The 15,981-nt window shown below is 51.1% G+C and overlaps 1 protein-coding gene across 5 annotated transcripts in view; it reads right to left on the bottom strand.

Moving 5' to 3' along the window:
- KCND3 (potassium voltage-gated channel subfamily D member 3) overlaps window positions 1-15,981 on the bottom strand; it is a 526,784-nt gene that overhangs the window by 235,063 nt on the left and 275,740 nt on the right. For all 5 annotated transcript variants that reach the window (XM_074370165.1, XM_074370163.1, XM_074370164.1 and 2 more), the window contains one exon: window positions 14,616-14,688. In XM_074370165.1, coding sequence (XP_074226266.1) covers window positions 14,616-14,688 — 73 coding nt within the window. The remainder of the gene's footprint in view (window positions 1-14,615; window positions 14,689-15,981) is intronic.

The following is a 15,981-nucleotide window of genomic DNA, read 5'->3' on the forward strand; positions in this document are numbered from 1 at the left end:
TGGATCCTTGTTGGAGAGATGAACAGATATGACGCGATTTGAGAGTAATATGGGGTCGCTCATGAAAACGAGTGGGAATCTAACGTCCCAGTGGCGCATGGAGGAGCTGGGCTAGGGAAAGTGCTTTGTGGGCCAGAGGTGTTGAGGAGGGTCCATGGAAAGGTAGGACTTAGGGTGGGATCATTTCCTTTCCATCCCCAGCTACACTGACTTCTCTGTTGTCTCTGACAAAATTCTACCAAGCGTCACGCCCACGGAATAACTCTAAACCAAACTTTGGGCTTCCCAAGGTATAGCAGAAGGCTCTGCCTATGCAGACAAAAATGCCTGGGCTCTTGGCTCTCCATAAAGCAGTTAGTGAGGGCTACTCTTACGGAGGCCAGGGAACAAAGCCTAGCACCACACTGGGTAAAGGGGCTTTGCTGGGCATCCAAGAGCCCAGGGATTCGGCGTCAGATGATACTTAGCTTGGAGTAACGTATTTAAGTTCTTGGGGCATCACTTTCTCAACTGTAAAATGGTAATAACAATAGCACCTATTTCCTGGGGCTCTTGCAAGGATTAAATAAAGTATTTTACGTGAGGAGTAAAATGAGTATCTGACACACAGTCGGTGCTCAATGGCTATTCACTATCGTTATTCCTTTTCCTTTTGGGATTTTAAAACATTAATCCTTTTAGGAACAGAGTGTCCTAGTGTTCAATACATAAGCGATAATAAATAGACAAACACACAGGATATCAGAGTTTGTAGACTGTGCATACCTGTTGATAGTCACCCCAGACCATTTGACTTCCCTATTCATGTGCATTTTGCCTGGAGGGTCAATTTCTGGCTCTTTCTCTAGAGAGGATGCAGGCACATGACCACTTTCAGCCGTTCACCCCTATTTGTCAATCCTGGCCTTTTAATGGAAAGGGTACTTGAAATAACCACAAAGTATATTCCTCTTCCCTTTGGTTTGTTTGTTTGTTTGGAAGCGAAAAAAGAAGAGACAAGCTTGGAGCACAATTCAGATCCAGAAAAGACAAATTAATTATCCCCAAGCCGAAGCAGACCTTTAGCTGGCCCCAGCTCCACGCCCGAGCCACAGCTGCACCTGCTTTGAAGATGACAATATTCACTTGCTAAATACTAATAATTAGTCACTGATAGCAGGATAAAGAATGCAGAGCAAAGTGAACCTGCAATTACTGTACTTGTGTGCATCCCCTGCGCCCTTGGAGGACCAATTACCCCAGCACATTACCATAATTGGACTGACGTGTTAACAGCATCCTCCATTCTTTGAAAGTGTCACTGTGCCCCTTTCCTGCCCCTCACACCCTCTGGCCTGTAGACAGTCTGCACCGTGCCCTATGGCTAAGGCTGGCTGAAGATGTCTAAGCTGTACACCCTCTGAGGGTGCATGGGGTTTACCAGATGGTCCATGTGCATGCCAAGCATATGCATAGAGGATTCTGGGATGAAGGTCACCCTTCTGGGATGAAGGCTACCCCACACCCCCAACTTCTCTCTCCCTCAGCTCCACCTCTATGTCTTGTGGAAAGAAGACAATATGCAAGTGGTTCCAATAGTGAAACAGCCCATTTCTCCCTCCTTGGAGTTCCAGCGTTTCCTGGGGGCCGTCTGTGCCCCTTACGTGCTACCCAGCAGGAAGGCTGCGCCTGGGCTTGGCCTGACTACAGGGGCCCAGGCTGCTCAAGGAAGGATGCTCCCAAACTCCCAGCAGTAAGCAAGGGCAGCTATCCACAGAATCGTGCCCCTGAAAATGAGGAGTGGCTGGCTTTTGGCTCCAAAGGGGCAGGGGGGAGCTTGGATGTGGGCAGGTTAGGGCAACAGGGACTCAGCCCACAGGCTGCCGCGAGGGAGCTTGGAGCTGGTGGCAGGCCGTTCCCTCCAGCCGCCTCCACCCCAGCCCCTGCTGCCTCCACACCGTTTTACGAGGTGATCAGTGTCGTATTGATCGAGAGAAGGCTGCTGAGCACTAGCACCCGCTCTGTGTTGGCAAGGAAGCAGGTTTTCACTGCTGACCTTTCCAAAGCAAAAATCAGTTAGAAAAAAGTTTTTTTGGTGCCTTCTTCCCTCTCCTTTCCATCTGATTTCTTTCTCCATTGAACAGCAAGAGACTTTTTCATACAAGTCACTGCAACCTTCTCAGGGAATAAGACTTGGTTTCTGGCTGTGCGCCCACACCCTGGGGAGCCCAGCCACTGGGGATGTGTCTGGGCCTCTCCCGCCCCAGCCTCAGCTCACAGAGCTGCAGCAAGGAAGGGGCTGGGGTGGCAACAGTGGCTCAGGGAGGGAGCTGAGCTGGGTGAGATGCTAGGACTGGGAAGAGAGGCGTAAGAGGAAGGAACTCCGCATCTACTATCCTGCCCAGGGCCTCTGTGTTTCACAAATCCAGGGGGCACTATTCACACTGCATTTGGTGTAAATGGTGCTCCTGGAACTCCATGGAAGGCACAGCAAATGGTGCCCCAAGAGTTGGGCAACGTGGTGGCCCTGATTATCATAACACACACATACACACACTTATGTGCATGCAGACACACAAGCACAGAGACCCTGTGCCTCTGTGTTCTCCTGGAGACGCTCTGGACCTTACGGGCCCCAGGCTCCCTGCAGTTCATGCATGGAATGGTCCATAGGGACAGCTTCTGCTCTAACGAGCACCACAGCATACCCTCCCCAGCCCTGTCGGCAGCACACACACAGTGGACAACCTGGTTAACCTCTGCATCATGACACCACTGCTGGGATATACCAGGATTCCAGAATAATGGCACTAGCAAGCATTCGTGGATGCGCCACAGTGGGAGTTACTATGTCACTAGAGTACGTTACTATTCTCCACAGGGAGCGATACTCCATTAATGGATGAATTGCAGCAGTGTTCAATCTCCTCAACTCTAAATGCAGTAAAAGAAAAAGGGGGATTTATTCTTGACTCCTCAGATGTCTTGGCCTTGCTGTTTGCGCTAGCCACTCACACACAGCGGCTCAGATAGAAAACCACACACGTACACTCACAAGACAAAAACAGCCACCAACACAGGAAGCTAGGCAGCACCCAGAGGTGCACACACGTTCCCAGGGACAGTCAGCCCCCGTGCACAGACACACCCATGCACAGACTCGTGCAGTACCGGAAAGCATGTGCTCATGTCACACAAAACACGTTCCTATGTAAATCAACACACATGCTCCCAAAGTCCAAAAGGTAGCTTCAGAGACCCATCCATGTGTACAATGTTTTGTACAAATGTGACCTGGAATGTGCCGGAATTAAGTCTATTCCGTAATGTTAGGACCACAGCTTTGGGGTCGAGCTCTGTGGTAGGTGTTCCTTCCTGGGTGGCCGACACCTTTACAGCTGGGAAAGTGCAGGGCCAGTTGAATTCTTTGGTAGGTGATTTAGGGGACTTTGCTTGACTCCCCACAGGGCCCTATCCGCCCATCACATTCCCTGGAAGAGGTCAAGAGTCGCAATATCTCTCTGTGAACGGCTGCACACAGCTGTGAGTTCCAGAGGCGAGGGATTCCAGGCAAGATTTTATTTGCCCAGAATGTGTGTCCTGGGCGTCTCAGAGAGGAGCTAGGCCCAGGCTCTCTGGTTCTGCTCCCAGAAAAGGAAGGCAAAATTCAGGTTCTGGCTGCAGAAAGTGATTCTTTATAGCAGAAAGAGGGGGTGCGCTTGGAACCGAGGCATCCATGTTGGAGGGGGATAGACAGCCCGTGTGTCTCCAAATAGGGTCTGACATCACTCAGCCTAACTGCTTTGTCTCAGCTTAGCCCTAAGTCACCCTTAGCAGCAACAGACTCTTAAGATGGGCCCCCCAAGAGCTATTGGAAGGCCACCTAGATGCGACCAGCCCAGGGTGAAGTTAGGGTCAGTGTGGCCTTAGTGGTCTGTTAGTGAGGGAGAAAATTTAGAGGAAGAGAGAGAGGTCCCGCAGCTGCTACATTTTAAATCCCTGCACATACTTGTGCTTAGCTATCAATTGTTTAGTCTGAAGCAAAGTGAAGCTAGGCTCCGGATGGTGGCAGAGGCCCCGGGCAGCGGGCAGAGACAGGGAGAAGACTCCCAGACAGCAGACAGGTTCCAGCGGACGCTCAGGAATCCTTCCCCAGGGCGGACAACGCGTGCCATCTCCCCACCTCCCCGACAGCCTCCACCACACCGAAGGTCTGCTTTAGGGAGACAAATGATCCTCATTAATTCCATCAGGTAATAAGCCAGTTGGTAGCATCATTAATTATACTAATTAAAACACCCTGGTCTTTGAGGTTGGCACACACTTTCATGCCACCCCCAACCTTTCACTTTACCCTTTCTCTGCCCCCGGTGACTGCTTGGCTGCATAAGTCCCTGGGATCCTGCGGGAAGAAACCACAGGCCCAACCAGCTCACGAGAAGCATTCACCTTCCACCTCATTTATTCATTCATTCATTCATTCAATGAATAAGCAGTGAGGACCTCTTCACTAGGTGCTGGGGCTACAGAAACAAGACCTTAAATCAAAGAGACAGACAAGGACGCAATTAACACAAACTACTAAGGAGACTCATGTTGACACGTACTTTACAATTTATAAAGCATTTTCACAAACCTCATCTCTTTTACTCTTCAAACCTAGGAGGGAGGTGCTACCATCATGCCCATTTTGCAGATAAGAAAACCGAGGTGGAGAGCCATTATATGGCTTGATGTCAAGAAGAGCAGAGCTGGAACTTGAATTCATGCTTTTGACTCCAGACTCTCCCCTTTACACCCCCGGAAAGCAGAAGAAGCTGTCTGGAGCTAATTCTGACTGGAAGTTTCAGAAATGGCTTCTCCAAGAGGGTTATAGTTGAATTGAGTTTTAGCAGAGGAGTGGGTTGAATTGGTGTCAGATTGAAAGGGCTATTCAGGATGAAGGGATGGTATTAAAAAGGCCCGGATGGGAGGTGCACAGACTAGTCCACAATTGGCCTCATCTGGCAGGCCATGCTGCAGGGGACACAGAGAAATGCCTTTGTGAGGCAGCATGGAGGTAAATTGAAAACACCCAACAATTTCAAAAGGCAAAAGCAGTGATTCTGGGATATTTCTTTGAGGCCCAGTGAAAAATCAGGATGGCTTTAGAAAAGGCCAGATGAAAGTTTATCCCCCACATCTGTCATGCTGTCAGGGCTGCAGAGCAACAGGAGAGGATTTCATTGTTCAGGTCTCTTTTTCCATCGTACACTTTATCATTCTGTACTCTGTTTGTCCATAAGCTAAATACGCCTGCCCCTGTCTAAACACTTGGTTCCAGGCCCCTCTCTATGCTGAGCGGCTTGTCTTCTGCATCCCCTGGGCAGCACCCTGTGTGTGGTTTTGGCCCAGTCTGACTGTGTCTGGTCCTGCCTCCTCGGCTGTCTGCCAGCATGGCCCTTGTAGCCCCTTGGTACAAAAAGACCTCTTGCCTTACTCAGCTGCAGGGAGAGAGAGAGAGGTCATGTGTGTGTGAGTGAGTGAGTGAGTGAGTGAGTGAGTGAGTGAGTGAGTGTGTGTGTGTGTGTGTGTGTGTGTGTGTGTGTGTGTGTGTGTTTGCAGGGTGACTTTCACTGTTTCAAGAAGCAGCCTTTCTTTGTGATTGTTCCCCAAATGTCTGTCCCTACTGGTATCGCCTCCTGGCTTCCTGGGAGAGCTGGACACCGGGCTTGTCCTGCCCTCTGCACCCACACCCACAGCGGTGTCTCAGACAGGAGAGCACGCAGTAGGCTTGAGACATGCTTACTGCGTAAATTGACATTTCAGACCCCAGAGCCTCTGTTTAACAGGACAGTCCATGTGCCGTTGTCACACAGACTGGGTCCTGACTGTTCGTGCTGGGGAATTCATATTTAATGGGGCCTCAGAGCCTCCTGGAATCACTTCCCAGCCTCAGCCACCACTGCCACCAGATGCACGTCTGCTTAATTACAATTCATGAGGTGCTCGCCTATTAATAAAGCCTAATTAATCCAGTCACGCCACCCTGTGATGCCAGCAGGGATGTGGAGCCCTTTGGCAGCAGTGAGAGCAGAGAGGGGTTAAGGGAGACCTGGGCCCAGCTCTGGCCTCCCTCCGCCAGGGGGCTGTGAAAGGAGGTCCTCCTTAGAGCACCCAGGACGCGGAGGCTGGTGGGTTCCAGGCTAGACTGGTGCTCGGCGCCTTCCCCATCCCCTGCACGCACAGCCTCCTGTTACAGTGCCCTACCTGCCTCCACAAGCAACTGGAAGCTTCACTGAGGAACAGGTTGTGCTTATCCAGCTCTCCCCTCCACCCCCTCCTCCAGCTCAGACTTAGGATTGGTTTTGTGCACACGCGTGTGTGCAAGGGTGGCTGGGGGGAGTTGAGGGTGACTGAGGAGTCACCCTCCTGCACACGGTTCAGGGGAGCAGGGTGGGGTGGTAGAGAGAAGCACCCACTTTGAAGCCAGCTGGATCTCAGCTGTAGGCCTGTCATCACCAGGTCCTACCCTGTGGCTTTGGACCAGTTCCTTAATTGTCCTGCGCTTGCCTCGCTGCCGGCCTTTGCAAAGTGAGGGTAGCAGTACCTGTATTGCATGCAACTGTGTGGATTAAATAAGGTAACTTTGTCCAATAAATTCGTTGAATATATACAGAGAGAAAAGTCTTACGGCCTAAGTATTCAGTTGAACGAATTTTCACACACTGAACGCACTTCTCCAATCAGCACCCAGAGTGAAAAGCAAACAATGCTGGCATCGGGAAGACCTTGCCTGGGCTCCCTGTGAGTAAAGCAACTTCTGGGAAGGGATTTGGAAAGTACTCATCACACATGTCTTGTATACTTAGTGATTATTGCTATGATTTCCTCTCCCTTGTGTCCAAGAACCCTGGTTCTACCACCCCTACCAGAACCCCCATCAAACAACCCCCCCGGCACCCCAGTGGTAACATCAATTGCTGTTAGATTGACCTGCCTTCCATCAAAGTTGGTGCCATTGGATTGAGTGCTGAGGACAGGGGGAGTGAAACCCAGGTCTCTGCCCTGGGAGAGGCATTCTGGTGGTTTCTCAGTGCCCAGGGGAGGGATTCACAGACTTCTGGAACTGGAAGAAGCCTGTAGGTCGTCACATCTGAGCTCCTCCTAATGTGTGAATGACACCCTGTCTTTGCAACACGGGCCTCCAGCTTCAGCCTGATCTATGCACCTTCCTGGGATACGTCTAGAATCATAAAACATTAGAGCTTGGAAAGCATCTCAGGGATAATTTAGTGACCCAGACTCTCAATTTAAAGATGAAAGACCCAAGACTCAGAGAAGGCAGAGATTTGCCCCAGATCACACAGCATGTAGTGATAGAGAAAAACCCAGACGCTGGATCTCTGGACCCTATACTCATGCTCTTCCCTCTTCTTCCAATGGTAAGGCTTTGGAGGGGGTCACAGGAGGTCGCAGCCCTGTAGCTTGATGCTCTAAGCTTGTGTGTGGCCCATTTCCCTGGCTGGACAGAGGGATTTACAGCAGGGGCACATTTAGCACCGAAGCTGGGGTTGGAGTCCGAGGGGATATTTATCACTTTTCAGCACCACACACAACGAAAAGGGGACCTCTTCCATCAGTCACCTGCTGGTTACCCAGAGCCTAGTGATGAATGGCTGTGATCAGAAGCATCTCCCAGGCAGAACCATGAATCACTGCATTTTGGGTTGTTGCTTACCCGTGTATCATCTGACTTCCCCACCTGACTGTGAGCTCCGCCAGGGCTGGGTCACCCACACTGCCTGTAAATAATGAGTACTAGATAAGCACTAGTTGAGTAAACTAACCAAACAGCCTCCCAAACTTCCGGAAATCCAACACTACAGAGGCTGCCCTCTTGGCTGCTGGACTGGTCTCCCCACCAGAAAGTTGAGCCTTGGGGCACATGAAATCTGCCCTGAGTCTCTTCCTTTTAGATCCTGGTTCTGGCCCCTCCTTCTCTACCCTCTTCTGAGCCCTGTGAACTAGTCCATTTCTGCCTACATAGAAGAAGCCCTTCTGATGGTAGGTGATTCTCTCAATTTTCCCAAATCTTCTTTCCTCTGAGCAAATTTTTGGCTCCCCACCACCCCTCCGCCCCAACTCTGCCTCTGTCCCTCCTTTGCCATTCATTTCTAGAGCCCTAACCGGCAGGTGCCCATGGGCTTCTCTTTGACTGCATGCGGTCACTGCCAAGAGCTTACTCATTTCTTAAAAATAGCCTGGGCTTTGGCATTACATCATTTTGTCACAGCCCCCCCTCCCTGCAACAAAAGCTACCAAAGGTAAAATCAATTATTGATGGCCCTGATGCTTATATATCTCTATTTTCAAAAGAGTTTTCTATTTGTTCAAGCAGAAAGGTCATGTCTATGATCATATTTGGAAATCTCAGAAGCCCAATGCAAATGGAAAATGTTCATCTCAACATTCAGCCTGACATTTGTGACCTTTGAGACATTCTAGGGAGGTGTGGGTGTTGGCTCAGCTCAGAAGAAAGAAGTTCTAAATACAACCTCGGAATCAGGGCAGGCTGCCTGGAGGAGGAGGCAATAACTGGGGCAGATGGCCTGATCCCATGTGAAGTGAGCTATTTAAGTTTCATGACAGCTCATAGAGTCCTGTGTTGGGGAAAAGTTTCTGCTTCATGCCAACTGGTTGGAATTCACTTATTGCTCAATAAATTCTATTTAAGGGCCTCACAAATTAATACAGTGATATTTCTGCCTTTTCCATATACATGAATTCAGTAATAACTGTAATTATTATAAAATTATAATAAAACATGATGTGTTATGCTGCTAATTCACCGACAATAAGGATGAAGTATGGGGATTCCTTTATGTCTGCATTCATCATTTCGGCCCCTTAATTATGGAACAATTCCCCAGGCTGAAAGGCAGAAGAAAGAGGCCTCAGTCTACCTTGGTGGGGCTTCCTTCTCAGTGTTTTTGCCTGGCTTAGGTGGTCTCAGGCTTCTATTCTGGTGGGTCAGGGGAAGTGGGTCGTTCTCAGCAAAGGCGCTGCCACCACTCATATAGATTGAATTAGAGATCGAGTCAGGTGATGGATTTCCTCCACACCCCCCTGTATCCACACTCACTCCATCTGCCCTTTGGAACCACCAGTCCTTTGCTTCCCCAGCCATAGTTGATTGCACCATAGGTGGACATCTGAACCCAAGGGACCAAGTATCAGGACAGAGAGTGAGAGGGTTGGTTTGGGGGTTCCAGAACTGAAGGATCCTGCAAGGGCAGGGCTGGGGCAACCTTCTTCTGCCACTGCAGGCCTGAAGCAGTGTGCAGGGCTACAAGGACTAGAGAGATCTCGTCCATCCTCAAGAGCCTCAACAGCAACCCGGGGGCTGATTCTGCAGGTCCCCACATCAGCCTCTCCTGGGTCTCAGTCGTGCCTCTTGTCTCCATTGGCAGAAGTTACACCTGCATCGTTTCAATAAATCCCTCTTTGTCGTTTTATCTAGTCTTGAGTGAGTCTCTAGTTTTGCATCCAAAAAACTCTCAAGACCTTACTGAAGGCTCCTTGAGGAGAGATGCTTTTTGTATCTTGTTCATCACTGTTTTCCTGATCCCCTGAACCATGCTTGGCACATAGAAGGTACTCAGTAAAATTTGTGAATGAATGAATGAATGAGTGATGAATGAATGAATGGAAAACACTAGAACTTTGATCCAGTCAGGGACAATCTTCCCAGAGTGGACCCAGTTTGTCCCACTTGGACTGAGGCTCTTGCTCCTTATTTAACCCTAAGAAAGGGCAATTTCCCTGCAGATGCTCCTTCCAAGAGGGCGTCCTCTGGATCGAGCACTCTGGACCAGTGACAGGGGCTCCCTTGGGAGCCCTCACCCCGCAGCCTTGGCCTACAGAGCAGAGGCTCTTCTCCAAAGCTCCAGCACAAGTTGAGAGTCCTTAGCCTGAAAGCAGGGGATGAGGAGAGGTCTCAGAGAGGCCTTCAGTCTATTCACCTGCTTCCAAGCAGATCTGCCACTGAGCACATCACAGAGAGAGGCCATGTTTCATTCATTAAGCATCGCTCTGGGCAGATGCTGGCCCGTCCCAGGGGCATAGAGGTGCGCGTGTCAGGCATACACCTGCCCTCAGGGACTTAGACTCTACAGGAGGAGAGTATAGGCCTTTCCTTGTCTCCAAAGTCTCGCGAGAGTGGGCTTCCAGAACTAGCTGTGCTTGCTCTTCCCGCCTGTCTTAAAGCGCTCCTCCTGCTGCAGATCAGGCTGCTTCTCACAGGAGCCCATGCAGGGCACGCTTCTCCCATCATAAGCTGCTCTCAGTCGCCGCAGCTCTGCACACTGCAGCCCCCATGCTTTTGACTTTCCCTTCAACAGGGGAACTTTCTATTAATCAGCCTCCCATGCTCCAGGGGACACAACTGGGAAATCAGTGTCAGCAGGATGCAGAGAGTGAGGGCCCCTGGAGATGGTCTTCTGCAGGTGGGTAAGGACACCAAACATGAAACCATGTCAACTCCCCTCGATGGGAGGAGGGCAGGGAAGATGCTGTCTCTCCCGGTGATGGATTGTCTCCACGCCTCTGAGGGTATTACACAGTGATAATGATCTTGTTCCTCTCTCCTTGCGCTACACAGCCATCAGAGCCCGGAGGCATCCTTTGTTGGGTCCAAGTTGTGTATCAAGAATGCTTCTCAAAGGAAAGGAGGAGAGCCCAGCAAATGGCCTCTTGTCTAGAGTGGAGAGTAAGTATGGAGAGCGAAGCCTGGGAGAGAAGTCCCAGTGGTCCTGATGAAACACAGAACCCCACTGACGGCTCTCCCACCTCCTGTGCTCCCCAGACCTGATCTTCATCCTCCCTGATGCCGTATCAACCACTCCCTGTCTCCCCAGCCCACCTGTCTCCCCTCATAGCGTCTCCCAGGCCAGCCCTGATAAAGCCATTCTGGTACCCCATCACCAACCCCAATTCCCTTGCCCTCTTAACTTCCTGCCCATCACCTCCCTGGTCCCCTCCAACTGTGAGACAATGCAACATCATGATTTTTCCACTTCTACTCCCAACCTTTTGAAAGTTGCTAGAGAAAAACCTTGCATCCATGCTGAAAGCTCCACTGTGAGTTATGGTTTTCCACCCTGAGAGGCTCAGTGGGCTATTTGGCAGATCTTTGGCGAGGAGCATGTTGGCAGCTTTCGATCTTCAACTCTCTTTTCTCCTTGGACAATCCTTCCTTCTTGCTTGGGGCCCTTTATTGCTATATTCGTCCTCCACTGCTTTGTGTCCAGCATCCTTCCTAGATTCAGGAGACCCCAAACCCTGTCTACCTCTGATTGGACCAGGGATGGTTACCTGCCCAAGTTGAGAACCAATTAGATTCCACCTCCTGAATATTAGGAGCTAGAATACAGAGGCTCTGATTAGTCCACTTTGGATTCCAAGGCTAAAGGACTGCAGACCAGCAGAGAGAGACAGAGAGAGGCAGGTGCACAGAGAGGAGTAGAGATGGGATGCCATGTGGTCCCGGAGAGATGGTGAGAGCATCCCCATGAGGCCCAGCTGTCTTTCCTGGCCTCTTTACCTGTGAGAGACTTCCTTGCCTCCTAAAAAATTCCCACTTGTACTTAAGCTACTCTGAATGGGTATCCGTACTGAATAAGTGCATTTACTGACCAGGACTCGGCAAGAGATCTCACCTCCTACCTCACTGAGGAAACTGAGATCATCAAAGGAAAACTTCCCCTGATTTCAACCCTTGGTCTGTCTGTCACACACATTCCCCTTGCCCTCCAGCTCAGGGAAGACTGGGCCTGACTCTTTTCCAGGCTCATGTCTACCCACCTGATTCCACTCCCTCCTGCTTCAGTAATAATGACAACAATAATAGTAATAATAGTTCCCTGCTTCTTTATCATCACACCTCAGGCTCTTTCCCAAAAGCCCATTCAAATGTTAAATCCCTTCAGTCCTAAAAATCAAAACACTGTGCTTTGACCCTGCTTTCCCCCCAAGCCACCAACTCATCCATCTCCTTCCTTTCCTTTTGCTTTAAAAGGAAAAACAGCCAGGGACAGTGGCGAGAGCACAAGACTGGGAGACAGGAAATGAGCTCTAGCCATGTATTAGTGCTGAGTGGCACTGAACAAGTTTCTTAACCTCTCTGAGCTGGTCTCCTCAAGCTGGACAAACAGTGATGATGAAAATCTTACTCACTTTGCAGGCTTCTTGTGAGGATGGGTTAATTTTTGTGGATAAAAGGGGCCTAACATATTCTCTGGCATTTTGTAGCTGCTCAATCAATCATCAATCAGAAGAGTAATTTATTTTATTATGTCTACTTTTCATCTTCCATTCCACCCTCCATCACTGGCAGTCTGGCTCTACCTCCCCCACCCCAGCCTACTGTTTTGTCGCTGCAGTCACTGAGGTCACTCCTGACCTCTTATTTGCTGATATTTTTCCCTCTTCGATGCTACCTGTCCCTCTGCAGCAGCTGCGTCTGACTCTCCCTGCCCCTTTCTCTTGGCTTCCCCCCAGAAACTGCTGGCCACAGTGGATCAGACTTTCTTGGCTGGCTCCTGGGCTTCCTGCCCTAGGTCTGCAGGGTCTTCTCTCTGCTCAACTCGTGGGTGCCTGGCCCGGGGGACCTCGCCTCCCTTCACGGCCTCACTTTATCACCAAGATGAAGAAGCACTGGGTCTTATCTCTAGCCCTCCCTTCTGCTCAGGGTCCCCCTCTACCCATCCCTCCTCTACTCTCCCCACCCCTCCTCCCCTCTACCCAGCAAAGTTGCTTCCTTTCCTGTGCCTCTGGCCTGGGTACCCTCGGACCACCCGGCATCCAAACCAGGAAACCCAATGCCTCTTTTCTCCTTCTCCCAGCAGCCCCAATAAGCCGCCTTCTATCTGAGATCTGCATATTATTTTTCAGATTGGTTTCCTTTTCCACGCCCCATGCCGTTGTCATATTCTAGCTGTCACTGGATTTTATATAAACTCCTGCTGGGCCCTCCAACTGGTCTCCCGGACTCGTCTCCCCTCGCTCAAGCTCACCTCAACGCAGCTCTCTGTTTTTGTCTCAGAACACATTCCCTTTTCACACACACACACACACACACACACACACACACCCCATACACACACCCCACACAAAAGAGGGAGTGGTCATGAACCCTGGCTCCAGCCTGTCTTTCCAACCCCCTTTCCTGCAGTCCTGCTGGTGAATCTAACCTTCCAGCCACAGTGGATTCTTTTTTCACCTCCACATCTTTGTCTATGTTGTCTCCTGGACTAGGCTGTTCCCTCTATCTTATGCCCAGAAATAACCAGTTCACCTTCATGCCTCTACCCACAGAGTCCCTCTGCTGGAGAGCTTCTTCCAACTCCATTCTCACATAGCATGCGTACCAGGCCCGGTGATAACCCGGAGCCTTTGTCTCCTCTGCCTGGAAAGCTTTGGCTCCAGCTCTTCACAAGAGCGATTCCTTCTCTGGTGTCAACCCACATGCCTCAGCCACCCTACCTCCAGGAGACCCCCAGCCCCACTCCGCTCCCCCTGCAGTCGCTCCTGTCACCAGCCTTATTTATTTCCTTTCTTGTACTTATTACAAATCCCAATGATCTTACGTGGCTAGTTAGGCTGCCTTTAAAGGAAACTCTGAGATGGAGTTCATCTTATAGGATGTGTCAAGAAGAGGGCCCTTGGTATCAACAGCAGTGGAAGGGAGGGGCAGCAAAAAGGAGGAGGCAGAGGGAGCAGTCGACCCTCCCTCCACACGGATGATGGCCTCGGCTGACCCCACAGGCAGCGGTAGAGGTAAGACTTCCTGCAGCTGGGCTGGAAAGGCGGGGCTCTTCTGCCCCAACTCCATCAGCCCTTGGCTGGGACCACTCTCAGAAGAGCACGACCCCAGGCAAGGCAGCTCTCTGCATGCACTGTTAGAGGTCCCCTCGGTTTCTACCGAGCCTTAACTCACTTCTGCATTTCGTCTAATACTTTTTAAAATTTTTCTGGAGCCAAGAATAGATGTAAATGTACAAAGAAACCCCCTAATTTGAGGGATAAATAAAACTGTGGTTTCCTTTTTCAGCAATTGTTTGACGCTCTTGGCTCCAGGGCCTTCTTTCAAGTGCCCGCATCCCCACCAGCCTCCTCTCTGGCTTCCGGCCAAGGTGGAGAAAAGACAAACAGGACCTGGGCGTCCCTCCAACCCACTGCCTGGCCCCGGAGCCTGAGTCCCACTCCTTTCTCTAACTCAGGCAGTTGGAGTCCATGGTTTCGGAGGAGAGCAGCAGGGAGAGGGGATGCAGGCCAGGGGCTCTGAGAGGATGGAGAGCCAAGGTCCTGGCTCCACGGACTTCTCTCTCCCCCCACTGCTGGCTGATGGAGTCAATAAGGATTATACTCAAACTCTGAGTGGTTCCAGGGCTTATTGGAAAAAGGAGGATGGAGAAAATCCTCTTTTCTTCCTCCCCATCTCCAAAGCTGATGAGAAATCAGCAAAGCCAAGTCCAGGAGCACTCAGCCATCTTCCTTCCTTCTCATATCTGTGGCATGCCCTGCCTCTCCTTTTAAATCTGTACTTGTAAGGGCATTGGAACATCTTTCTGGTTTCTTCCCAGGCCTCATCTCACCTTGAAACCACCAGAGGAATGTGTCAGATGCTGTCCCAAGGGGAGAGATCACAGGCAGGTGATTTCTTGAGTCCTGGAAAAGAGAAGAGGAGAGGCTGAGCACGGGGCAGGGCAATGACAGGGGACAAGCTAGGCTACCAGCCTCACATGAGAAACTTCTATGGCCCTGGACCGACCTCCTCTGGCCACCCTGCTCCTCTGTGGACAGAGGGGATTACATTGCACATCATAGGCAAAAACTTCCCAAACATCCCCTTTTACCACCCCTCTGCTTGCTCCCCAGATTTCCTCTCCCTCCAGCAGCTACCTCATCACTCGCTTGCTCACGTTCATCCATCTTCATACCCCTCTCTCACAGCTCCCTTCAGCCACCCAGACCCCCAGCCCCCTTCCCACACAAGCCTCTCAAAATCAGCTCGGATGCCCCATGCAGCGAGGCCAAAAGGAGCCAAAGATAAAACAGTACCCAGAACCTTGTATGTGATCTCGAGGCTCGCAGGAGACAGGTCCTGGTGTTCGCGGGGCCCCCTAAGCCCTAGATTAGAGTGCCTCCCCCACTCCTGACTGCCCACCAGGGCCCAGTTTCTTTATCCCCGGAAATATCCCGGGACTTAGAATCAGAAATGGAGATTTGAGTCCCAGACCCACCACTTCTCCACCATGGGATCTGGGGTAATGAAACGTACTGGGGGCTGTTTCACCTTCTAGGCCCACTGAGTATGTCCCAGGAGCCAGCGAGGGCCAAGCAGTGACCCAGCAGGGGCCTGCATGAGTCAGGGGCTGCCAGAGTGGGCGTGACAGAGAGACACGCTTCTGCCAATGATTCTGCTGAGCAGGAAGGGCCAGATGGTGAAAGTAGAGTGGGACAGGCACAGGGAGGCCACTGGGGAGATGGGGGAGTGAGCCACACCTGATCTCATCTCAGCCGCCGTGCAGGGACCACGACGGGGCTTTTCCTGGGCGGCTCTGTTTGCCGGGGGCAGATAGCTGATTAGCCTCGGGCTTGTCAGCCCAGCCCCTCACTCAAATACCAAGGAGGGCAGCATAAAACCTCTCTTTCAGGCTTTCCTGCCCCGTGGCGCCAGCACACGCCTGGGCACATGTGAGCTAATTAGCCTCAGCACTTGGGGGCTCTGCTGGTTCCTGCCACGTGCGCCTGCGCATACGTAACGCACCTAATTTCTAAGCAGCCCAGGGCTGCTCACTCTTGGGTGTGAGTTCTCACTGCCAGATGGATCCTCCTTGGTGGTGAGACCATCTTCCCCATCAGACCAGAGGATCTCAGACAACAGAGGGGAGGAGGGAGTACTGAGTGGAGGGCAGCTCTGGGCTGGGTGCCTGTTCCCAGACCCAGACCCTGACCCCA

The sequence above is a fragment of the Camelus bactrianus genome, chromosome 9, assembly GCF_048773025.1.
Source record: "Camelus bactrianus isolate YW-2024 breed Bactrian camel chromosome 9, ASM4877302v1, whole genome shotgun sequence".
Lineage (NCBI taxonomy): Eukaryota > Metazoa > Chordata > Mammalia > Artiodactyla > Camelidae > Camelus > Camelus bactrianus.